Consider the following 27152-nt stretch of genomic DNA (forward strand, 5'->3'; position numbering starts at 1 on the left):
AAGCTAGAAGACATTGTGAGGCCTTAGAGACTGCACCAGGACACAAAAGACAGTGTAGCACCAACCCTGAGGTAAGGAGATGCTTTCTCTATGGGGATGTCTCCCATCCCTCTTTCTCAAAATTTCTTTGTGGTTTTCAATCCCCAATCTCCTTCCCTCTGCTCATCCATCCACATATCTCACAGGACTTTCCTGTCCCTCCAGTGCCACTACCTCTGCTCTTATGAAAATATTCTGAACACAGACAGAGCTTACACATTCACTTGTTGTTCATCCACCTCCAAACAGCTCTTTGATAGTGGTAATTGTCATGCTGCCTGGCTATACTGAGCTGCTGACCCCTGCGCTGACATGAAATTTGATAACTCCTCAAACTGATCATCTTCAGGGACTCACAACAAACATCCCAGTGACGGCTGTGACAATGGCAAGGAAGGGAACAGTCCTGACTCTTTTCTCCTACAGAGAAAGGACAACATGCACACAAGAGAGGGTGCACGAAGGTCATGGACCTGTACGTAGCGGCACTGAGAACCTCAGGGAGGAGAGTGGAGACCTGTGATGGGTAGACAATTTGAGAGCCCCTCCTAGAGTCAAAGAGAATTTCTTAGGCTTGGGAAATTGCTAAAAATAACTTTCTGCAGAATATATTATTTTCAAGGCTCACAATGTTGTTGGTGGCTTTGTTTTCTTATTTTTGCTTGGCTACATTATATTATCTTTCAGTCTTGCTGTTTGACAAGTGACAATACAGAAGATGACATTGGAAGCCTAGCTGAGCTTTTCTTAATTTAGAAAGGCTTGCTTTCATGCCAGCCCCCCCCCCATAAGATGTCAGGAGAGGATTTCCCAGGAATTAAATTTCAACTATCTGTAATTAGAAATCTCAAAAGAGGCTGATGCAGGAGAAAACAGTACCTTTTGTCATCCTTGAACCACTGAAATTCTGCTGAAGGGACTGCCGAGGCTTCACACTGCAGAGTCCCCTTCTGCCCCACGGGGACACCTGTACCCTTAGCTTCTGAGATGTATGGTGGATCTACAGAAAGAAAATGGTCCATGCAACTTAAGAGTACACTTGAAAATAAAAAAGCCTGGTTCATTCATAGGTTTTGTTCCTTGCTCCCTGTAACCCTTTTAGTGGTCTGCATCATCGGACTGCTGTGCGGGTCGTTGCAGAGAATAGGAATGGTCTGGATGCCATTTTTAAGAAAGTCATTGTCTTTCAGCATACACACTGCTTCTCCTCTCAGTACTGAGGTTGAGCCTTCAGCTCTTGAGATACAGTGCCTGTTTAAAGTCTTTTAACTTTCACTGGACAACACCCACCCATCAGCCTTAAACTCCACGGGGTGGCTGTCAGCCCCTTTAATCATCCTCATAGAATTTCTGTACACCAGGTTCTTGCCAGAGTGCAGGACTTCAAACTGTTCAATTCCCACCTACGACTCGGTTATAACTAATAATATTCATGGAGAGTTGCCTGAAGGATATACAAACCAGTCCTTCCCACGGGCATTCTGAAATGGATCCTGTGCTAAACTAGACCTCCTTGCTTGGTCTGCCTTCATTTGAAGTCTTCACTCGGCTACCTGTGGCATCCCAGCAGTTTGCACTGGTGGGTATTAAAAAAAAAAAAAAAAAAAAAAAACAGGACACACTAAAATTACTGTTCTGTTTGATGCAGGAGCATTGTTCCTGATGTGTGGACTGTATTGGAAAGTGTCAATTTGCACAGATCCTGGGGAGAATTTTCCCTGGGGTCACAGTATTAGGACTAGCAAGGTTCTCCTAAGAAAATCACTTGCTTTTATCTTGCAGATGATGTACGTCTTAGAGCAGATGACCTTTCCTTTGCTTTAGCATTGTAAAGACAGACTCTGAATGTGAACCCTGCAGCTTGCTGTTTTTTTCATATGTTATGGGCTGACTTCTCCCTTTTACTAATTTCCATAATTCCATAATTTTTCCTTTGCATTTTTTTTACACTTTAAGTCAACAATTGTAATTTTAAGGTATCTGAAAAATAAACTTTACATAATAGGGACATACAGTAGCATTGTCTTACTTTCACTACTTATAGTGTTTCATAATTAGGTTCAAACCTGGAGCACAAATCAAGACACTGTACACTGAGTATTAACCTCATCCTGCCCATGTTGAGGGGTAGAGGCTTCCCTGCCGCTGGTCTAGGTCTTAGGTTATAGTCTGTCATAAGCAAGAACCTCCCATAAGTCATAGGGAACCAAGTCAAGGCACATGGCAAGGAACCCAGAAAAAAAGCGGTCAGAAATTGGTAGAAAATTCATGTAGATCAATGTCAGGGAGAATTTAGACGGTTGATTAAAGGAAAATGAAGTTTTCTCAGCACTGGCCTTCAGAGGTTTTGAATTTTGCTTCTATTACTTAAAAATAAAAAATTTGAGATTTCCTACAAATTTGCATTTGTATCTACTTATATTTAAATTACGTATTTTACCTGTAGTCTATGTACTGCAACATTTTCATTACGAAAGGCTGAGATACAAAAGGCCTACACACACAGGTGACGTCTTGTTCTAGCTCAGGTCTCTGCCCTACTGAAGGAGCTGTGTGCGAAGGTTGCCACTCCACCATGTGAGTAAATTACAGGAAAACTTTGGATTTTAAAATATATTTATATAAAGCATGTGTTCAATGCCGTTTATCGATTTGCTAGCCATGTAGGAAAACTTGGTGTTATATAAAGTTACCCTCAGCTACTTTGAAAAAGGAGAATGAAACCCGCGGGGTTGTGAAGAAACAAAACAGGTGACTTTGGACTCTCGGACTCTTAGCTGTTGAAAGCAGCAAGCCGGAAGTGACGCCGGGTCTTTCCTGGCTGTCTGAGGGCTGGTTCATTGCTGCAGTTATAGTAGCAGGCCACCCTCGCACACTCAAGGAGTGGGGTCTGGCAGGGCCACTCACAGTTCACGGTGACCTTCACTCTTCGTACGACTGGTGCTGCCACGTCGTTGGAGGCGCTGCACTCATACTCGCCTGACTGCTCCCGAGTGATGCCCTGGATCTCCAGGTACTCATCCTCACTCACAAAGCCGACAGCTGCAAGAGAAAGAGCTAGATGCAGTGAGTGCGAGGCAAAGGCTCAGGACTCTCACTAGAAAACAAAGTATGAATAGTTAACACCCGGAAAAATGCTACTTTGTCGGCGCAACATTTTAGGAGCTCTACGGTGTCTTTCAACTCTTCCTTACTTCTTTCCTGCTTCCCACCCTCTTTCCCTTGGCTCCCCAGTGTCCCAGCTGCAGTGTTTGTGATCCTACTGAACTCATGTATGGAAAGAATTAGCTGGATCTCCATAAGTGATTAATAATTCTGACATTTACACTCCTGGGATCGTACCACGTGGTCCTGCTCTGGGACTGGAGCAGACACCTTAACTCTTTCTGATCTCTAGGCACCATTTAAAGTAAACCTCGGATGCTAAGCTGCATATTGCCAGCCTGGGCATGAATCAGTTGAGGATATTGCATAATTGTCACACACACACACACACACACACACACACACACACACACACACACACACTCACACACACAATATTTTACATGAAAAACATCAGCAGTGAGACAAATACAGTTAAAATATCTTTGTCTTCACAATAGAAAAACAGATAGGTAAATACCAATTTTCCAGACCAATTGATCACCCGGAACTCTTAGGCATAAAACCCAAATAAGAAACCAACATTAGGACCACACATGTAATGTCCAACCACAAGTCAGGCAGAGGGAAAAGAGTAAGAAGTCATGACTACAAATCTTGGCCTATCGCTTAAACATTCAGAAATTTTATTTCTTTTCTCTAAAAGAAAAAAATCATTAATAATAAGGCCATATCCTTACCACACCCCATACATGACGTATAATCGTGAGCATTCCGTTATGCAAAGAGTAAGTCCCAGCAGGGTCTCATACCCCAGGCTGGCCTCAGACTCACTACTTTGCTTAGATTTTACATACCTGATCTTGTGTGCACCTCCCCAATGAGAGGATTATAGGTGTGTGGCACCACAGCTGGCTGAGCCCAAGACCCTTAGGGAATCTAAATGTCCAAGTTCTGTCTTGAAGCTACCCTGTGCCTTAGTTTCCCTGACAACAGAAAGTAAGGAAGGCAAATGCATTCACTTCCTGTGATTATCCTCCCTTCAGTGTTTAGCGAGGAAAATGAGAATGACAGTATCATAAAGTAGGATGCTATAAAAGGTGAGCAGAAGGGGCATTAGGCTCAGTCCTGGGATAACAAACTGAAGGGGGCGGTTATTGCTAGGATTGGAGAAACACTTTGCTGAGTGTAACACAGAACAATGGGCCTGCCATCTCAAAGAGTTCCTAAAAGCGACAGAGAAAAAGAACAGAGGACGCGTGAAAACATTTCAAAACTCTCATGCACTGCCCATGGGGTGATGCTGTTAATCCTAAATGCCTTAGGGAGGCAGAGAGGGAGCTGGCCTGAATCTGCATTCAGGTGGACAGCCCCAGAAATGGAAGAGGGACTCTTGGATGCAGGCCATAAAAATATCTCTCTACAATGTCACATGTTTCTGTTAACCCAGAACGTAAAACCAATAACTAAGAAAATTAGCATAATACAAAGCATTATGTACATGGCATGTAAGCTGTCGCTGTACATGACAGGGCTGTCTGCATTCTTGTCATGACAACAGTAAGAATAGCAACAGCAGCAACCATAATAGTGAAATAAACACACCCCACTGTGCGGTAAGGACGGGCCATCACTGTCCACTCTCCTGGATTTTTTTCGTCATGATAATTTTGTGCCGACATCCAGCAACACCATACTGGCCCAGAGCGCTCATTTGCATATATTTAGACCTTATGGAATCAGTACTGCATGGCTATCAGCATTTTTCTTCTATTCCCTTTGATGGAGAAAAGGAGCACCAACTTCTCATAAAAAAAATCATGAAAAACATTAAATCTACAAGATGCAAGGTTACCCTGACTAAGTAGAAAACAGGGCTCCCAGCCCAGGCCTGAAGACCGTCATCTTGAATCCCCCAAAGACTCAAGAGCCAACTGTAAGAAACTTCTGGGTCAGTATTTCAGGTTAATATACTCTTTAGAACCTTGGTTGAGGAAGAGGAGAGGAAGTGAGGTGGGATTCCAGTAAAGAAATTATGATTCCTCTTGCATGGCTGTTGTTTATTTACTACCAATTCCAGGCCAACATTTGTCAGATCTTTTCGCGCTAGAACGCTGTAATTGCTGTGCAAAGAATCTCAGAGACCAGTGTCACACTTAATATTCCCATTAATTTTAAATGGTAGTCCTTGGTACATATGTGTGGCAATTGGTGTCATATTTTAATTAGGCTTGCCCTACACCATCTGAAATTAATAATAGCTCAAATTACCAGTGTAATTTATAAATTAACAGTGCCTCAGCATTAGGAGGTAAATTAGCTTTGGACAGCTGTTTCTGGAGTGGGCTCCACTATCACTGTGATGATTGGTGGGACCTTGGGTCTTTCAGGGCCAGGTAGCATACCACCAGGACAGAGAAACACAAAGAACAAGTTTTCATTTGGACACTTATTTTCTCCAGTTCATGTCTGTGTAATTTTTTTCCCCCTTTGATCCAGATTGATGCTCTAGATATGCCCACTAGTGATCATACCAGGATTTGCAGAAGCTGAGGTACGATGAACTCAATCTGTGGACATCGAAAAAGAAAGAAAAAGAATGTTTGGAAGGAGTTCAGTCATAAGCTGGAATGCAAGCTGGTACGTGGTTGTTGGCATCAAGAACTCATCAAGTCGTCTTCAAGAACATGGCGGGTAGGAGTGATGACCATGAAAATCCATCTAGTCTTGCCAGGCAATGTGTAAGGAAAAGAACCAGATGGTTTAGGATTTGGGCACAGCATATGGTGTCTACTGATCCAAATATTTAGGTACTCAAGTCATACAAATATCAAAGAGACTTTGTTCTTACCACCGTAGGTGCTCAGACAAAGTGCACACTGTGAAGAACCCACATGAGGGGTTGGGGATTTGGCTCAGTGGTAGAGTGCTTGCCTAGCGAGCGCAAGGCCCTGGGTTCGGTTCCCAGCTCCGGGGGGGGGGAAAAAAGAACCCACATGATCCCCCTGCTCCCCAAGATAGACATTTTCTAAGGTAAGAAAGGTCTGGGGAAAGCAGTTCATTTGCATTAAAGAGGGTTATAAAGTCTACTTTTCATTCTTTTCACTTTTTCTTAGTAGGAAATTTTCTTTACTAGAGGCCTAAATGGAAAAAAAAATGGAGCAAGAAAGTACAGCTACAGTCATCTAAGCGCAGAAGCTCCAGAACTGATATTCCTATTGGTATCACTTTGGCCAAAACAAATGAGCAAAACGTGCTCAACTGAAATATGGAGTTTTAGCGTTTTTCTTTCTTTCTTTTTTTTAAGTTTTCTTATGACAGCATTTGCACTCTGCCTGTGAATTGATCAGGGCTTTATCGCGAGCATGAAGAGCTTGGAAAGAATTCAGGAGGAGGAAAAAACAAAAACAACTTAACCGAGCACACTTTCTAAATTGCCACAGGCTTCTTAAGAGGGAAAAGGGCAAGGCACTTGATAAAAGCCAACGGCAAGACTCTCTTCATGGATAATAGCTGCTTGTTTATAAGTTGGCTTTCTCTTCTAAGGGAAAGGCATCCTTGGGTGGGAATGGCACTCATGATCTTAAAGTATCCCCCCTCTTCATGGCACAACACTTCAGGCACCACAAGTAGATCAAACACATGCCTGTGCCTTACTGTTAAAGCTCTCCCCAGCCCCTGGAAAGGAACCTATCACACACCAGAGTTTATCCTACATTGGTGTGGAGAAGACGGGGATAGACAGACCACCTTTGTAAAGAGCACAAGTTGAGACTCACATCAGTTCTGTACCATGTAGCTCCAAGAGACAGTGAGTTAACTAAATGTAACTGTGAGCTAGCTAACTTTTCTTCACTACCAGTCTGTCCTCTGGAGAATTCAGAATAATACCGTGTACTTTTAGTGTGTGTGTGTGGGGGGGGCAGTTGCTATGGGGATATTGAGAGGCCTGGGATAAGCTCTCCTTAGATATCAGTTACTCTGACAATTACTGTCATCCATTCTCCAATGCTACCTCAACTCTTAACTAAATTATTTATTGTATTTTAATTGTGTGTATATAGGGGGAGTATGTGCATATGCAAACACTGGTGTCCACCAAGTCTAGACAAGGGCGTCAGATTCATAGGAGTTAGAGTTTCAGGTGGTGTTGAGCCAGCAAATTTGCTGCTGGGAACTGAAGTTGGGTTCTTTGTAAATGCAGTATATGCTCTTAACTGCTGAGCCCATCTCCCCAGACTTCCATAGCACATTTAGTAAATGGTGTGTGTGTGTGTGTGTGTGTGTGTGTGTGTGAGAGAGAGAGAGAGAGAGAGAGAGAGAGAGAGAGAGAGAGAGAGAGAGACAGAGAGAGAGAGGGACAGAGACAGAGAGAGACAGAGAGATTCAGTGTGGAAATTTGCATGTGTGTGTTGTATACACGTGTGTAGAGTTCAGAAGTTGATGGCAAGTGTCTTCTCCAGTCATTCTCCAGCTTATGTATTGTGCCTGGGTCCCTCCATGAAGCTAGGATTTGCGGATTGCACCTAGATTATAGCTAATCATCATGCTTCAGGGATTCCTTTTCTCTGACTACCACAGACGTCAAGGTCTTATGTGGTTGCTAGAGATCCAGATCCAGTGTCCATGTTTAGATGACAAGAACTTGATTCACTGACCCATCATGGCAGTCCCTCCTGCTATGACTTGCAGTCAAGGTCTGCTACTCGTCATCTTAGACAGATATGACAAAGGCAGCCTGTCTTCACAGACTGTTCTATCTCTTATCTACGTAAAGATATGCAACAATCTAATATTCTTATTTGTCCATGAAAATTATATAATTTGAGATGAATTACTCCCTGCCCCCAAAAGATATGGTTATCAATCCAATGTTACTCTCTGCACAGGGTCTCCTTTTTCCTCTCCTGTTTCCTTCCTTCTTTTTGATGTTTTGAGAGAGGGTTTCATTTTGTACTGTAGACTGTCATGAAACTGCGGGTACCTTCTTGCTGTAGGCCCCCTAAGTGCTGGCATCTCAAGCATGAGCTACCACACATTGCTTGGAAACACAGAATTTAGAAAGTACTTAAGTTGAACTGCAGTATTAGGATGGGTAGTACTATAGCATATGGGGAGAAGAGAATCAAATGACAGGTATGAAGCTTCCCAAAGATAGGACATGCCAAGGATTGCCAGAAAACCCTGAAGCTGACATAGGGGAAAAACTTCCTTCCCAAAGTTGTTAGAGGGAGCTCAGGCTAACAAATGCCCTGATTTACATATCCAGCTATCCCTAACTATGAGATACTAAAGTTTCTTTTTATGCCTAAGCTTTTACATCCTGTTTGCATCCCAGGGATATTTTCAGTATGTGTCCTTTATTGATTATTAGAGGGATTGATCAAAGCATAGCTTTGTGGACTCTGCTAACATGTATGGAACCAGAGTCTCCTGAGTTGAGGACTTTTGTAGTTTTTCAGGAAGTTATTTTTTGCAGTCACTGAACCTGCAGCTATAATGTTGTTTTACAACAGTTGTGGGCCACACTCTGGCCTTTCTTTTCCCAATGTAGTTGAACTTTCTAAACAAGAGTCAGGTCATGCTCACCTCTGGCTTTCAGTGCATCTAGAAAACTAGTTTACTTGATAATTTGTCAAGTACTCATTGATAACATGATTGATTGGGTTGAGTGATTACAAATTTCATGATCCAGTGACTCAACAGGTTGGGTTCAATCCTAAGTGGCCCAGGACTACATATGGCCTATGTACAGCCCTCTGGTGGCTCTGCTTCTAAGGCAGAGTTCCTCCTGCCATTTGTCTTTCAGATGATATTTATATTTTCTGACTTAAAAAACTGTAATTCCTATTAGTGTTTTAGGAAAAGATTTTCCTTAAATATGTGACTTCGGAAGGCTTATGAAGCGTTTAGTATAATTTATATCTAGTCTTGGAGCCAATTATTTCCTCAGAGGGATGCGTGCTTAATTTAAAACTGTAGCTCAGTGAGTAGGTATGAATTATCTCACAGATAATGTTTTACAGCCAAATTTTCAGGAGCGTAGCTACTTCATTAAGCAATGTGACAAGCAAAGCACTAAAAATGAAGCAAGCAGGATCAAGCTAGCTCTGTGATCTTCCCTTGCAGAGGCCAACAGGAGCCCACCACTCGCCACAGTGCTGAGCTTAGAGGCCTGCTGCAAAGGGCAGAGCCAACCCAAGCTCCGGAGTTCACAGATTGGGTGGCAAAACTCTCTTAACTGAAAATAATAACAACCCTGTTCTCATTTTTATCCCACCCGAGAATAAATTTGTCAGGAGGACAGCTGTAGCTATTGGAGGGGATACAGCTGACGCTTTACTTAATATTTTTATGGTATGTATAGCAGCTGAGATGAAATCAATGGGCCACAGAAATTGGAAAAATATAGAACCCAGAATAACCACATCAGAAGCTGGTAGGAATTGTTTTTAAAATTTAATGCCAACACAGGATTTAGCAGTGCCAGCCAACAGCTAGAGGGCGAGAGCAGTGTTCCAACTATTGAGACTTCCTACCCCTCAGTCTGCATCCGGGGATAGTCTGAGAAATTCAGAGGGGGCTTCAGGACAGCTATTTAAGTGAATTGCCATTGAGACTTCCCACCCCTCAGTCTGCATCAGGGTAGTCTGAGAAATTCAGAGGGGGCTTCAGGACAGCTATTTAAGTGAATTGCCATCTACCCTTTATGACAGTAAGTGAGCCTGCACAGTTTGGTGTCTGCATCAGAGGAAGCCACACTCTTTTCCAACTCTCAATGGTAAACCACACAGAGAGACCACCTTAGAGGCAAAGCTCTGAGTACCGTCTTCAGGAAGCTGGAAAAAGTGATTTTAGGTTGGAATTGAAGAAGGTGATCAAAACCATAAAGACGGGTAGGAAGATAGTGTCACTGTGACTACACACTACACACTGCACACCACATAGTACACTACATGAAGGCACAGTGCAGTGCTAGAACCAAGAGCACTGATCAGTGCAATGTAGGACCCAGAAGTGGGTCCATGGCCTTAGATGCTCGGTTGGACAAGGTTAGTGGGCGTCACATTGGCTCTGCACATAATCCACACAGCAATAGGTACATTGGGACGAGACTACCAACAATTAAACATGTTTGCACAATATGAAATTGGTGACGCATGATTTATAGTCCACATACCGTAAAAATATTAAGCAAAGAGACAGCTGTAGCCCAGCCATCCAGTCAACAATTTTATTCCTGGGTATGATCAAATTTACAACAGGTTTGCTATTATTTAAGTTATAAGAATTTTACCACCCAATCTGTGAACCCTGGAGCTCCATTCGCTGTATCCTTTGCTTCAGAATAGTTTCTGATGGCCTCAGATGGTGCTGGAAGGAGTGAAGGAAGGGACGCTGAGACTATAAGCAACACTTCCTGACTGCAATTGAACAGCCACGACTTCGAGTGTAACCCACATGCTATGGACTGTAGTGTGCGATAGCATCAGCATGGTTGAGACTCCCCTTCCATAAGGTGGAAGGTCAGACAGCCTTACAGGTAAATGTGTACAATGAGTACATAATATGGATATTCCCCTCCATGCACGGAAATATCACACCTACCAGTTTCAGTAGTACGAACTAAATTTGCACACTTTAATATAAAAAATACCAAGACAAGAAAATCTCAACGAAGAAATGAAAAGAAGGTCAGATATCATCTTTGCTGGTAGGGATGTAATAAACTCTACAAAGGATTCATCATATATCCTTTAATTAGTATCTCTACTCTTTTCACTTAAAATGGGATTTGATTTACGAGAAATACAATTTCTCAGGATCACTTCTTCTTAAAAACAAATCAAGTACAGTCGCATATCCCGGGCAAGCCAGCTTGAGGGCTTGAGAAACATTCTGAATTCACAGCTAAGAACAAAATGTTAAAGATACATTTACACATATATACACATACACAATTCTCTCTCTCTCTCTCTCTCTCTCTCTCCACACACACACACACACACACACACACACACACACACACACACTCAATTTTCCTTTAGATCTTGATCAGAGGGCTGACACAAAAGAGAATCTGATAATCTCTGCAGGAGTGGGCAAATTTAAAAGCTGTCTTTCATAGAAACTGTTCTGGAAGGTTGCAAAACTGATTTTATCCCATGGCAAACTGAGGAGTAAGCCTGAAAAGACTGGATGAGAAAATTACTTTTGCTATCAAATACAGGGACAATCCTTAGAAAGTGACATACGCTGAACTGTTCTAAATGGCTGGCTTCCATCTTTAGGAGGACACTTCCTTAAACAGGTTACTGCTGGTTACCAACGAACTTGGAGCTCATGTCACAGAGTGCATGTGTTGCAACATCTACATGACATTACCTGTGTGCCATCCCCCAATTTCTATCTAACATGACTATTTCTTATTCCTGGGATGCTCATCTTAACAGTTCTTGGTAATTCCCTTTCTGTTGGATGCAGAGGTCTTAACTATGATTGAGTTCTTCAGGGCCTCATTTATATACAGGATGTACACAGGGTGACACTCCCCAGACAGTTTCATTGTTCAATATTACTCCTGCTTATGACAGAAAGGCAAACAATATTCATAAAATTAATCTGTTAACCTGATAAAATATGAATTGATTCCAAACATATATTGCATGTGTGAATATATATATGTATATATATACATATGTGTGATATATGTGTGTGTGTGTGTGTGTGTGTGTGTGTGTGCAAAATGCCTAGGATAGGTTTCCTGCATGTTAAAAGTCATTAGATATTTGGAAGTGAATGCACATATATTTGAATGTTTATGAATATGTATATGCAAAGTGTCATATTTTAAGGTATCATGAAGGAAAAAAGGAATTCCTTCAGGTAGACCAGATTGGGGAATTTGGAGAGAATAAATTAGCTGTCTAGAAAAGAGAAGCTACAACTTAAAATGTTTGCGTGGAGTCCTTTGGTATTCTTCCTTGGAGCCAGGATCTGTTGACTTATTAGGCAAAGCCAGCTCTAATGGCAGAAGTGGTAGTTTTCAGGGCAGATGAGACTTCAGAGGCTACTGGGCTCCGTTAGCTAGGTGCCCTTCCCATGTTCCCTGCCTGAGGACCTGCCAGCTGAGGTCTGCAGGCAGACCTTCTATTATGGGTGACGCCATCCAAATCAAAGAACACAGCTGGATGCTTGGAGTTCTCAGCTTGATGTCTGGAACCTGAGTATTTGCAGGAGTGCAGCTGATGGCTGCTAAGAAAAAAATAAATAAAATATAAATAAATAAATCAGCTTTTGATTTGTAAAACTCAGCCAATTTGATCTGAAAGACATTGATGAGGGATAAATATAGACACTTGGCAGTGCCATGTCATCTCAGGCTTTAGGCATTTGCTTTGCTTCTTTCTAACTCTCTGGAGACAGGAGCCTTGTAAAGTGTTGTGAAAGACGAAAGACTGAACTTCTTTGACACTGCCGGGCCAGGTTCATTTAAGAAGAGTGCACTTGTTTGAGAGGCTGCTAGAGGGTTAGGATCTGTCCGACCAAGAGAGAGCATGCTCAGGAAGAGGCCCGCTTCTAGCAGTTTCCTTGACCGCCACCTCACAACAGTTTTAGAAGCATGAAGGTTGGTACCTGAGTAGCTCAAATATAGCTATCAGGAAACCCATTGAAAGCTTTCCCTAATTGGAGGATAATGGACATGTGGCCCAGAAACGTGAACCTGAAATAGCTGTGTGTGTGTGTGTGTGTGTGTGTGTGTGTGTAATTCCACTCTTTACCAAAAGGGAACCACCTGATTTCAGCTGAAGACGCGACAAAATGTATCTGCCCTGCTGTGGTCCCTCACGTCACGGGTAGTAATCGTTCAGAACCAAATCTGCATCAACTCTCACCTTCTCAAAGGAAAATAAAGCCTTCTAAATGTAGTTGACAGCAGGCACATAACGACAGACAAAGCATAGCATGTGTGCTTTCTAAAATATTTTGTGGAGAATGGGAAGGAAAGTAGCTTTTCTACAAGCCCTTTGAAGAATAACCATGTGCACCAAACAATTATTCATCTTATTGAAAGGGAAAGTCATTGCCTACCAAGACCTGGATTGAAAGATATGGAGTCTGGGAGGTCCTGCCTGGAGGTACTGGGTTGTGGCAGAGGTGGGAGTTGGTGGACATGGCTTTTCCTTTTGAACCATTATTCTCAGGGGCAGGACGGAATGTGGACTCTCTTGAAGAAACTCACTTGTCAGCGAGCATGCGTAGAACACTCCTACAAAGGATGTTTGGGAAGGCATGCAGTAGAGAAGGGGGATGGTGCTAACTTTGCAATTGGCACAAAAAGGATGCATCCTGGCCCTGTGCAGAGGGTAATAACCGGAGATGTCACAGGGACATATACATAGAAAGGCACGAAGAATATCTAGAGAAGGAACATTTGGGCCCAGAGAGAAAGAGACATGACTGAAAACTTTGCATTTGTCATACATCATTATAGATTTCACGTAGGAGAAAAAGGGGGGTGTGTTTTCAAACAGTTGTCAAATCTAGCCATCAACACAGATACTTGATACCTAATTGTGTTACCTGGAGCATGTGCAGCCCCCCCCCCCATCTGTTTGTGAATTTCTTTCAACTTTGTTATTAGTTCCATTGTACACAGGTGGGATTTTTCAGCCACGTGGAATCTATAACAGGAGAGTGTAGGGAAAACAACAGAAGGTCTGATATAAGGAGATACATTACTAATGTTCCCTATATACTTTATTACTTTTGTTACTTTGCAGGGGATCTAAATGTCTGGGCATGCACATCTGGAAACAGGATACAAAATGACACAGTAAGAGAAGTGTGTGCATGATATTATTGATTTCTTGCTATAGTTAGTCTTTTAGGAACTAGGTATCCTTGAGAAAGTTATTCAATCTTACCTCCCTTTTAGTAAAATGCAGAAATCTTCTAATGTTTTTAGGTATGATAATTTTATGAGAAAATTTGGAGTGAAGCGTAGAAGAATGATTGACACTCAGTATGCTATCAGGGTTAGAAAGAAAAAAAAAAGCCACAGGAGAATTTGGGGGTGGGTACTCAAGAGTGACATCTGATAAAACCCACCCCTCCTCTGCTTTTATCTCCTCTTTCCAGTTAATTCACTTTGATTTCACACTGTTCCTTCAATGGAAATTCCTGGCCATGATCACAATTTCCGTGTCTGCAATCCAACTTAGGAACCTGCTATACACCCCAGGCTGATAACTGCAGGGAGTGACCATCTGTTGTTCCCAAGACTTGACTGCCTAGACTTCCCACTTCCTCTTCTCATCTTCTTTCACAGCTCTGCCAACTCCCAGTTCTCCTGAGGTGAAGCAGAATCATCTTAAGTCCTCTTCTCTTCTTCACCTTCAATCTAGCTGTCCTGGTGGAGGGGTCCCACCCTCACATTGGCGCTTCCCGATGTGCTCTCTTTGTATCTTCATCAGTGATATTATCTCCATTTAGGTCTTGATTATTGTCTCTGTCTCGCTTCATGGTTAGGTCTGGTCTATTTGTTAACTCTATTATCACCCAATGTATTAGTGCTAAAACATTAGCAATAGCAGTACTCAATTGCTATTTAAATCCATTCTCCGCTTGACATGACTCTGAGATCATGCTATACAGAAGTTCCTCCTGGGCCCTCGCCTATGTCTCCAGGTTTGTTTCTCAGTATTTTCTTCAATGCACCAGACACACCAGCAGCATTCTAAAAATACCAGACAGCATATGAATCTCTCTGTCTGAATCTCCCGCTCTGTGTCTAGAATGTCTTATTGGCTTTGTCCACTCTAAACATCTATGCAGGCTTCAGAGCTATCTCACACGCTGCTGCTGCTGCTGCTGCTGCTGAGAACCCTGTTTTGACCCTCACACGTCCTCCCTGGTCTCCACTCAGTGTACACTACTGCTTGTTGTGGTGCAGGCATAACACTGCCTTGTCCTGTGCTACTTTTCAAGAGAACGGAATCTTTTATTTATTCTATACCTCCAGCAGAGTTAAGCACATTGAAGTCACCAAGTGACTGTAAAGTCAAGTGAAATTGCTGACTGATTTAGATGGCTGACACAGCCATCATGGGCCATTTAGCACCATCTTTTTCTCATTTCTAAGACAACAGCTGATATCTACCTCTTAAGGTTTTTGTTTGTTTGTTTGTTTGTTTCTTTCTTTCTTTCTTTCTTTCTTTCTCTCTCTTTCTCTTTCTTTCTTTCTTTCTTTCTTTCTTTCTTTCTTTCTTTCTTTCTTTCTTTCTGTTTGTATGTGTATTTAAGGTGTGGACACATAGAAAAGACTTCTCAAAGTACCCTAAGACTAAAATAATTTATTCTGCGTGTCATGTAGAGAAAAAAAAACTAGATCTGGGTTTTGCAGTCTTCACAAATGCCCTTCCTTAAATGTTCTCACTGTCCATGTCCCTGTTTCCTCTGGCTAAGAGGACACAGTGTGTCTTCATCAGAAGAATCTATGAGAGCTGTCTTAAATCTGGTTATCTCTTTTTTCTGAGTGGGATCAGCATGGTGGTGATTCCGCCTTGTCTATTTGTAATTAGTAGGCAATGATTGCGAGGAATGTAATTAGGCTCTTTACCTTCCTAGGACAGGCCAAGGGAAAGTGCTGCCATCAACAAGAAATGGGGTTCTGCAAAGGAATGGGAACCTCTGTGTAGGGACATGTGCCACATGCCACAGGCAGAATAGCTCTGTGCAGGAAGGGGAAGCGGCATTGGAGGAGATGGTTCCCACTGAGAGCTGGTTTCCAGTAAAGGTGCTGAATTCAGCCAAGCAGGGTAATGCCATACAAGAGCATCGGATTTAGCCCAACTGCTCCTCACCTCCTGCTCAAGATGTTTAGAGCCTAAGACAGCCATGTCTTTCCTGGATCTAGGATGGTGTTTGCCATGAACAGTGCTGTTCTCCCTCCCTGCCATCTACCCCTCCCTGTAAAGCACATCAGCATGCAGGCTTCAAATCTTCAAACCTGTTAAGTCTTATTATCCCTTAATTCCAACTAATGTGACTAGGCAACATTTCACTTGATCAGATAACTGGGATGTTATTGGTCACTGACATGAGAAACCTTGCCACTTTGACTGACGAAAAATCATTTGTTATTGTTGTTTAATACTCAGCCTCAGGAAACTAATCACCACATCTAAAATTCGACTGTGACCCTAGGCAGTGCAATGGGATGACAGAAAGAAACCATGCGTGGAGTCAGTGGCTGTAAGCATGGGAGAAAAGGAGGCATAGAGGAGGGGAGGAACATTAAGGGGAGATGAGTGTGTGAGAGAGACAGTTGATAACATTACATATTAAGCATGTACAAGGTCTCTGCTAACCCAAGCCATACCATAGCCCAGAGAAGAGAAGTGGGTATGAAGGTCCATCAATAGCTATTTGCAATTCTTAGTGAGAGAGGAAGGGTCCGTTTTCTCTAAGAGCATAGCCTATTTAGAAGTTGGCCATGCTCCAGTGGAAGGCCACACATCCAAGAGTATTTGGGCAGCGCAGAATGGCATTTGACGGCCTGGAAAACAAGGATACACAGTTGAGTAGTAACTGGAGAGGGAATGAATTGGGGAGAGAGGGAGAACATAATCAAAGCATGTTGTACAACACTCTCAAAGAACAAATAAAAAAGTACAAGTCAATTAAGAAAAGAGAGTGGTTGTCAGAGGCGGTTGTTCTGTTGCTTAGGGAGAACAGAGGCTTGCTTCCATAGCTTCTGTGTTCCCATGGAAGCTTTACACCATTGCCAACCCCCAGGAGGAATCTACCACAATCATTCATTGGCTGACATCCTCTGATGAATTCGAGACCACAGCACCAGACTGAATCACTATTTTTCTACAAGTCACTAATCCTCTAGAACAGGGCAGGCAACATCTTTTTAATGTAAAGGACAAAACAGTAATAATTTTAAGATCTGCAGGCCAGATCCTAAAGTGGGCTCTGTACTAACTACCGAACACCACTAACATGACATCAGAGGAGACACAGAAACAACATAGTTGTGGTTGCATTTTAATAAAACTTTAATTGTAGATGAAGGCATTTAAATGTCAGGGCATTTTAACTCCTTATAATATACAGTGTTTTGCTTCCTAAGCCACCAGTGGGGATTGGCTCTAAGACCTCCTGAGGATATCAAAATCCACAGAGGTTCAAGTGCCATATGTAAAATGTATTTGCAGCTAGTACTCTAATCAGGTAGTTCTGTATGCTTTAAGTTATCTCTAAATTGTCTACAGAGTCTCACATACTATAAACTTGTATAAATATTTTATCACACTATGTTATGTGGAGGACAATGGTAAGAAAAGGTGCTGTGTAAATGTCTCATGCAGATGTCGTAATTTTGGATGTTGGATAGCTGAAGCAATGAATACAGAACCCGTGGATATAGAGGAGAAACTCTATTCTCTTTTTGCATTGATATTCAACAATTCAAAACTGAAAAAAAATAGCTATGCAATAGTGCCAGCAGGTTGAAGTTGGCCCGTCAGCTGTGGTTCACTGACCTTTACTCTAAGTTTCAATTGCCTGCTTCTATCAGTTTCATAGTTCGTGGCTCATCTAACCCTTCCTTTGTCTTAAGTCCATAGTCTCCCTCTCCTTTCCCAGTACTCCCCCTGTGCACTCTGGATGCTGGTACCCATGGTCAGTAGCTCCTTTATGTCCTTGTATCTTGAAGAGATACCAGCCTGACTGTGTCATTAGGGTTTGGGAATCTGAATGGCCCTACAGGCCTTCAAGCAGAAGCGACCGATTTTCAAATAACCTACATACTTTATTGTCCCTGGGTGTCTTTGTTTCCTAACAAAAGTTGTAGAATGAATCTTTGCACAGCTGTGGCTTTGAGACTCTTATCATTGTAATGATTACACATATCTCTTCTTCACATTTCTCTGTTGACCTGGCCATTTCTCCTCATTTGTAGAGCACCTTTATCCTGGCTCAGAGTTCCCATCACCAGTCCAACTTCTACCATTATTCTCAGAGACCTGCTGTCCAGAAATACAATTGATCAAAACCTGACTCCCTTATTCATGACTCTTCACGACACTTTCCTCTGATCTCTTCAGTGACCTAGTTCATGTTTTAAACCCGGAACTTGCCTGGAGCTTTATGACCTGTGAAGTCACGAATTTGAACATTTCACTGTATCCATGTCGTTCTGTCTTTCTACAACATTTGGTGCATAACTGGATACAAAAACAAGTATTCCTTCATCTTGGGTCTCAAATCCACTGATCCAGCTTGTTCAGCATTTCCTCTCCCTTTACCACCTTGTGATAAACTTTAGACTTCCTGGCCTATCACGTAATTCCTCATGCAAAAATGCCCTTAGCACTTACTTCTATTTCTATCCTATATTGTTAGTGTAAATCACTTGGTCCTGCCCTCGTCACAGTGTGATTGGCCGCCTACCTTGTCACTCCATCACTGACTCCATGTTTTCGTGACTGTCATCAGCTTCTGCTGTGCTGGACCAGTTCTATGAATGCTCATCCTTCACCTGTTAACTATCTTTTTCGTCACCACTGTGTTCCACTGACTTCTATTCACAGCCAAACTGCTTTCAATGACTGTCCAAATGGGCTGTCTGAAATCCTTCGCCCTGTGTCCCTGCTTCAGACAGTGCAATCTAGCACTTGTTCACACCTCTCCGTTGACCCTCTCCAAACCAAAGCCATCAAATGACTGCCAACTTTCTGATTCCCCTTCAAATGTTTAAGTCTTTTCTTAAAAGATTTCTCAGCAGCAATTTACAAGGTTGACAGCTACCTCCTTGAAATGGTCTTCTTAGAGTCTCTAGCATCATAACCTCCGAATTGTCATGTGTTTCTCTGGTAACACCTTTAAAATCTCCTTTGTAGATTCACCTGCTGAACTTCTACACATTACATTCCTCAGACAGCAGTCCCAGGCACTCTCTATATCGTTCTTGACTCTTCAGCCATTTCTTAGGCCATATAATTCATTCTTCACCTTCGAAGTTCCAGGTACATGGCAACAGTTCAAACATTTCTTTCTTAGCCCCATTTCTGTTCCATGAACCTTAAATTCACACATGCAATGGCTAATCAAACGCAGTCACTAGAGGTCTGGAATGCTCCCTAGTTCTGATCTTTCTAATCAAAATCTTTAAGCTCTTACTGCTAAAGGTTTGATGATTGACCAGTAGTTACTCACACCACATCCCAACCTCAAAAACATACGTGCTACCAAGTATGATGTATCCTACTATGAGGCCTCAGTATGATGTATCCTACTATGAGGCCTCAGTATGATGTATCCTACTATGAGGCCTCAGTATGATGTATCCTACTATGAGGCCTCAGTATGATGTATCCTACTATGAGGCCTCAGTATGATGTATCCTACTATGAGGCCTCAGTATGATGTATCCTACTATGAGGCGTCACTTCTACCCATTTTACACCATTCAACACATGGACTCCTTTACTTCAGGGCCTCTCGAATAGCCTTTTGAGATTTTGCATTTCTAACACTTGCTGCAGATCTCCATTTGGAATGCAGCCCCATAATAATATTAATGGATTGTTGCCATCTGTTTGAGCAATGCCACAGCAGCATGGATTCCAGCGAATCCTTTCATTGTCAACTCCATCTCTTCAGCATTGTCTCTATTTTCCCATAATTTCTCAGGTCTGACTGAACCAATGAATGGTAACTGAAGAAGGTGTTCTCCTTCTCAGGGGGTCTTGCGTTTCTTTTAGGTTATGGTTTAAGATCCACCTTGGTGAGGTTTGGTGTCCTGTATTAGTCATGTTTTGCTGTGTCCCGTGTTAGTGCTTATTACATTGCAATGAGGTTGTTTGTGATCTCCAAGTAAAGGTCTGTTAAATGCAAACAATATGTCTGCATCTGAAGGGGTATAGTTAAAAATAATACGCAGTTGCTGAAAGAAAAATAATGAATAAATAAAAGTAAATCTGACACATCTGCTCACAGCACACTTAGCTGTCTAGGTCAACATTCATTCTTTACCTATGCCTTTATAGACTTAGTGATTAAAGCAATTTGTTCAGGATCTCAGTGCCTATTGCGAGCCCCTAAATGAAGCATCTTTATTACTTCCTTAATAACCCCTGGCACACCGACTCTCGATGCTCTGGAGTCACATTCCTTAGCACTTCCAGTTCCCAATTTCCTGACTGCTTTGCTTTTCCAAGAGCAGAACAGTGGGAGACATCTGCTCACTTATAGGGTTTAAAATTGAATGTGCACACTCATATTAATAATCATTAAAATGATAGGACTTTCAGTCAATTGAACTGTAAGTAGTTTAAATTCTGTACTGGATTGGTAGTAGCAGTTAAGACGGGGCAAGCACAACCACTCACTGTGTCTCTTGTACTCATTACAGCTGACAAATGTCAATAGATTATTGAAGGACTCTGAGATCAGGTATCAATAGGGTTTCTAAGGGGGAGAGATGAGAACTCAAAAAAGAATGAATTGGTGGCAATTTACTTTAGCACTATCATTCCTCTGACTTTTCCGTGCTTAAATTCAGAGTGAGAAGACTCCAGCAATTAGATAACAAGAACAAGATCAAGACAAGTTATCTGTTGATTCTAAGAATGATGGGGGAGAATAATATGAGACCATAGGGCACACCCTGGGTTTTCCTTGTGTCTTTATCTGATGCTAACATTTGAGGGGAAAACCTTCTTCATGATCAGAGGAACTAGATGAAAGGGGTTGTTCTGTTCAAATGTTTAGAAGAATTTTCACTCCGTCTTAAAATTCTCTTCCCTCCTATCGCATTTTCTCAGAGTTGGACTCAACCACATGAAATCAGTACTATTGTATTTTCAGGGGTGAGACCTGTGGAGATTGATGGCCTTTCTTTTAAGGCAAAACATGGGGGTTTATAGGAGCTGGAGAGAGGGGCTGATTAGAGTGAGGGGGGGAGACCAAGGAAGGGGATTTGTGAAGCAGCATGGGAAGCCAAGTTTAGCTTTAAGGGTGCACACAACTGAGTCATACAGTCACAGAGTCATACAGATTTACTTTGAGAATGGATCTGACATCAGCCCCGCCTGTTCCACCAACAAATTTGGAAATAATGCAGGGCTGTGTGAGTACAACAGGTCTTAAAGCCAGCTGCAGCCCACAGGAAGAAAGTCCAGGGTTTCAGACATGAACTGAGCTGGATTGAGTGTCTCTTCAAACAGTCTGTTCTATCTCTGGATATGTTCTCAGAGTGTTTTTATAGGATGCCGAGTCTCCTAACATAATTTCCAAAATATACATGATGTAATAGAAAATTATTCATCATACAAAGACCATGACGAAGCCGGATATCTCCGGAGAAATTCCTATTAATAAACACTAACAACTTATCAGCATTTACAATAAATTTGAGCATCCTGGAAACAAACATACAAGTAGAAATTCTTAACATAACAAGTCATAAATAAAGGAATTATGATCTAATTTGAGATATCAACCAGATGGACGTAATGACAGAGGAAAGAGGCAATAAAGTTGAAGTGAATTTTCCAACAACAGAGGCCAAGAGACTATGAGAAGCTTGACTGGAAGAGCCAGTGAAAGAAGTGTTTTGGAATGAGGAAACTATATATTCTGATTAATTCTAGTTTTTATATATGTGTAAAACTATACCTTGAATCATGCATGGGAATGTATGCTGAAAAGCTGTGGCGTTCATTAATTATGGTATACTTACAATTTACATGTGGAATCTCATATTTCCCATTTTTTTTCAGTTCTCAAGTTTTACTTGCTCTATAGTATCGAACTGACCTCTAATCTGTCTCTCCACCTGTATATTACTGTAGCTCTCAGACCTCATTAGAGTTGCTTTGTGCAGTGGTCAGGGGTAGACACAGATGCTCACAACTACGAAAAGTTCAGAAAGTGTCATGGGGTGCTTAGTCATAAATGGGACATTTACGTCACACACACTGCCTTGAAGCTCATGGCCATCTTGGAAAAGGGAACGGAAATATTGCAAGAGCTGGTTGGGAGAGGATCCGAGCAAAAGAAAAAAAGAAAAGAGGCTCCTGGAAACAGTAGCATATCTATGCTCCTGAACTCATAGCAGCTCCTGGTTGCCAGCATACAATGAGATCAGTCAACATGCTAGCACAGAGAGGCAGGCGCTCAAGAGCCTCTACCTATAACTGTGGAACTATGGATAAGTGATGGCTTATTGAGTCCGAATAGTCAGTTTTCACTAAGGGTATGGTCCCTTGTCTGTCAACGAGACTCAGATGGACACTCTATGCCAAGAGTATAGAGATAACACAACTTAAACTCTGTGTGTGTGTGTGTGTGTGTGTGTGTGTGTGTGTGTGTGTGTGTGTGTGTGTGTGTGTACCACCCCTAAGTGAATAGGATATACCTATATCTGTATCTGTATCTATATCTCTCTATAAGATCAAGCTGAACAAGACACGGAACATGCCAGTAAACAGCATTTCTCCATGGTCTCAGCTTCATTTCCTACCCTCAGGTTCCTGCCCTGCTTGAGTTACTGCTTTGGCTTTCCTTTTGGTGGACTGTAAGCTGTCAGATAAAATAAACCCTTTCTTACCCAGTTTCTTTTGCTAAGAGTGTTTTTTCATGGCAACAGCAAAACAAAGAAAAGGATCAAAATACATTCTATCAAATTCTTGAAGAATTTATATGTGTGATTTATGGTTCACTCATCCTTTAAGTAAATTGAGTTTTCTGTGTACTGAAAAACTCATTATTCTCCCATGAACTTGGGATGTTTCGATGCACACAATCTTGGCTGATAAGCGTCTTGGCTCTATGCTCCAGTAAGAATCATATTCTCTATTAGATGCTTTTCATAGTTTCATTGTTGTCTGTCCCTAAACTGGATGATGGAAATCTTTTTCTTCAATCCCAGAGAAATACCATCTCTAGGCTTTATGTCTGGCATATACCAGAAGAGGAGATTTTATTTCATAAATCATGTGTTGTATCTAAGATTTTGATTTTAGTCATTGTCATCTAAGACTATATGTGTGTATGTGAATATATATGTGTGTGTGTGTGTGTCTGTGTGTGTCTGTGTATGTGTGTATGTATGTACGTGTGTGTATGTACGTGTGTGTATGTATATATATATATATATATATATATATATATATCCTCAATGCCATCAATGTTAATTGAGTCAGTAGACCAAATTATTCCTCAGGAGTCTTAGGCGATATTATAATCCAAACACATCCTCAGCTCAGATTTCTTCTTTCATTGACATGCATCTACATATATTTTGACCTGACCATATATACAGACCCTAAAATGTAAGCTTACAAAATAATACATTTATCTGAGACATACTCACATTCCTGCTCATACATGCACATATGTTAGCACATTTTTCCTTCTCTAACAGAGAACATCAATTGTGTAAAAATGCTGAAATCCGTCTTTAGCTAGTCTATGTGGGGAAGTGTTCATGGACTATAGTCACTGCTTCATTTCCACTCGACTCTGAAATTTGACTCTTTAGAGGTTGTTCAGTCTCCCAGATCCCTCTCCAAAGCCTTTATAATGGTTTGTGTTTTCCATAAAATCGACATTTTTCTTATTCTCTGGAATTTGCCGAACTTCAGCCTTGAATTGCAAGACAGTTCGTGGGTCCCTGACTCAGTCACGTGAATACCCAGGGTGACACACAAGCCCAGTGTAGAATGACAGAATGCTGCTTTAAGGGTTTTAGGGGGCAATGCAACCAAACAGAACACCTGGATTGGGAGGTTGATGGTCCCTTCCACTGCTCATTTGCTGCATTATGAAAGACAAGCATTTGGAAAGCGCGGCCACACTCCACTTCCCAAACTCACAATTCTGATTACGACCTCCATTATTTCACCATTATTTGTGAATGAGAAAATGCAGTGAGCTCTGAATCTAGCAGACGCCTTCCTAAGCCGCTCCACAAATGGCTGAGGCAGCTCTGATAAGGAGGCCGGTGGACATGGACGAGTATTGCGTAGCATATCTCTGTCACCCACAGCCAGAGGGGTCTGGAAAGTCTGGAGATCATTTCAAAGAATAAGTATATGCTAATGAAGAAAAAGAAGGAGGAGGTCACTGCAGGGAAAGGCACGTTTTTGGGCAAGCCTAACAAGAGCCAGAAGAGTACCACAGAAGAAAAGCATCATCCCCTAGAAAGATTAGTAGGCAGATGCTAAAGCACATGGTCAGTGTGAACTCCCGGAAGACGTACGAGCAAGCAGAGCTTTTTAAGTGGGCTGGGTCCCTGTAGTTTGGCTTCTCGGTGTAGACACTATAAGAACGAGAATCCGGTTGATCCAATATTGTGAGGAGCTAATCTACCCATTGATCCTGTTTCCCGCTCCTGATTCTTTTACACCAGAGGCCAATAAAGTCAACTTGTCATCCTGGTAACCAAAAATAACTTCATGGAATTCAACAATCCCTTAGCTATGGCACCAAGTGTGAGCCCTCGAGTATCTGGGTTCTTCGGATATTGAAATGCAGTAAGACGACAGAGTAGAAAACCAAGAAGGGCAAGTGGACCTGAGTAGTTCACTGAGGGGTAGAGCATGAAGGAGTACATACAGCTGGGTTGTTTCCTTAGTGATCACTGTGATGGCCTTGAATCTTATTTATTCAAATATTCTTCTGCTAATCTTAAACCTTCTTCTAGCAAAGAACCAGACACAGCTTCATTTGAAGGGAACTGCTTACTGTTAAGAACACCACTGCATTAGACAAACAGCAGTGTGATAGCCTGAAGAGTTTAAACTTTATGTTGTCATGTTGGTATTTGGGATAAGCTACTTATCTTATGGTCTTTTCAAAGTTGGAAAGAAACAGTATCCTCTGGGAAGTGTATGGAGCAGCCTAAACATTTCAAGTAGATGGGGCTCTCTAAATTGTTCTCCACTGTGTGGTTATTAGAAGTTATTGTTTCCCAAGAATCAGAAATTCAAACTGAAGGCAAGGTTGTCAGACATCAGCTAACAGCCAAGCCTCCCAGTTATTACTGTTAATGGGTCTTCTTTGCAGCTGAAATTTCTTAGTCTGTATGTCTGGGAGGCTCTTCCTGTCCCTGAAGCCATCCAGAACACAGCTTCATTTGTCTCATGAAACAGCTGGAAGAAGCCTGAGTGGCTACATTAAAAGATGACTATCTACACAAGAGAAGAGGGCTGTGCTTTGAATGGTAAAGTCCCCAAGGAGCAGGATACATCTGTCAAGGATCGGACAGAGGCAGACAGCTTGAGGACCCTGGCAGCAAACAAGGCTAGAGAAAAGCTTGAAAAGGGTTGGGGGTGGGGGAGAATAAATGGACTCTCTCATGTCCTTTGGCGACAAGGGCTAAACCTGTTTGTCAAACCTGCTGCCTGGGGAAGATCTATAAATGTGCTTTGGAAAAAAGCAGAGGGAGTGGCATGGTTGCCATGGTCACCCCTGGAGCATGCCAGACCTGAGGAGGGAAGAGAAAGGTTGTGCTAGAGGAGCCAGCTTGGGTGAGGGCTAGGAGAGAGGACAGAGAGTAAGAGTCAGACAGGCTACAGCACCCTTAGTTCCTCTTCCCCTGAGATGAAATAGGCAATTAAAAAGTAGAAAGGAACCACTAGAAAAGGTAAAGAGCACCTAGGGCAGTTGCTGTCCCATATTCTGGTGAGAACCGGACAGCAGAGAGGCTGGGAAGCATAGCCATGTCAGATTTGTTCTCGGTCCATGTCATCAAGTAATTACGGAATGGGGAAGGGGCAGCCTCTAGTCCACAGAAGCCCAGAAAGGCAGAGAGAGCACTACTGCGTGCCTCTGAGGCACATGGAATGAGGTGAGTAGGGCACTCAGAGGCAAACTGAAGAGAAAGGGTCTAGGGGAGGAGCTTCCCTGGATTCCAGGACTGTGCCTGCCCCGCAGCACAGGCTCTCAGTGTAGGAGGAGCAGGTCCAACCCTGCTCCTCCTTTGCTTTGCAGTCCTGGGTTACTACTATATCCTTAGCCCAAGTTTGATGACCCTAGCATGGCGGAGCCACCAGTGGAGGGAGACTACCTTAGTGAGGCTGAGGCAAGTTACGCTAGATTTGCATTGGCTGTCTGGAAGGGTCAGGGGGCAGTGATATGCCGTTCTTTCTATCCTATGCTGGAATCCTAACCTCCAGCACTTCCGTGTGGGATTTTTGGAAACAGAATTTAGCAGAGATAATTAAGTTTACAATGAGACTATTGGGGTGGAACTTAAGCCAATAAGGCTCGTGTCATTCTAAGAAGAAAATTACGGCACAGATACCAGGAAGGGAATGAACTGGAGAAACAGGGCAAAGATGGCCACTTTTATGCCTGTATAGGGTGCTGTGCAAATCAATTCCAACAACACCTTCACCTTGCGCATTCAGCCTCTGAAACTCTCAGACAATAAATAATCCTTGTTGTTGAAGCCATACAGGCTGGAGCAATTTGTTAGAATACCTCCACAGAGTGAATATACCATGTGTTCATCTGCTATTCCCCAAGGCAAAGAGAAAACCAATAGAAGACAGATGCTTTTCAGGGCCTACTATGTGTTAAATATTTCACATTCATAGTTTTCCTAACATTGAAGCTATCCTTTATAAGAGGAGGACCCCAAGACTTTGGCCACACCTCTGGAGACAATAGTCAGATCTGCTATCCAGCTCTTGTCTCCACTGGGCAATCTGCCTGTGCAAGTGTCGGCCTCCAGAACAGAGGGAGGATGAAGAGCTTGGGAGAAAAAGAGAGCAGAGGAATGGGGTGGAGAGTGTGCTTCAGGATGCTGACAGAAAGGGGGCTGGCCAGAGGCTCAGAAAAAGAGCAGACCATTACATCTGCAGCAATCATTTTTGGCAGGAAAATTTCCACTTTCTCAGAAGCCCCTCATTTTACAGGAAAGGTCCGTGTTCGCCTTGCCCATCTTAGCCTCCCTTTCCAGCCTGTTTCCCTAAAAGCACTGT

General features: G+C 42.4%; 1 protein-coding gene across 5 annotated transcripts in view; it reads right to left on the reverse strand.

Moving 5' to 3' along the window:
* Positions 1–27152, reverse strand: part of Ntm (neurotrimin) — a 990153-nt gene that overhangs the window by 16319 nt on the left and 946682 nt on the right. For all 5 annotated transcript variants that reach the window (XM_039082005.2, XM_039082007.2, XM_017595865.3 and 2 more), the window contains 2 exons: positions 2947–3081; positions 919–1039 (listed from right to left, as the gene is read on the reverse strand). In XM_039082005.2, the coding sequence (XP_038937933.1) occupies positions 919–1039; positions 2947–3081 (256 nt within the window). The remainder of the gene's footprint in view (positions 1–918; positions 1040–2946; positions 3082–27152) is intronic.

The sequence above is a fragment of the Rattus norvegicus genome, chromosome 8, assembly GCF_036323735.1.
Source record: "Rattus norvegicus strain BN/NHsdMcwi chromosome 8, GRCr8, whole genome shotgun sequence".
In the NCBI taxonomy this organism is placed as follows: Eukaryota; Metazoa; Chordata; class Mammalia; order Rodentia; family Muridae; genus Rattus; species Rattus norvegicus.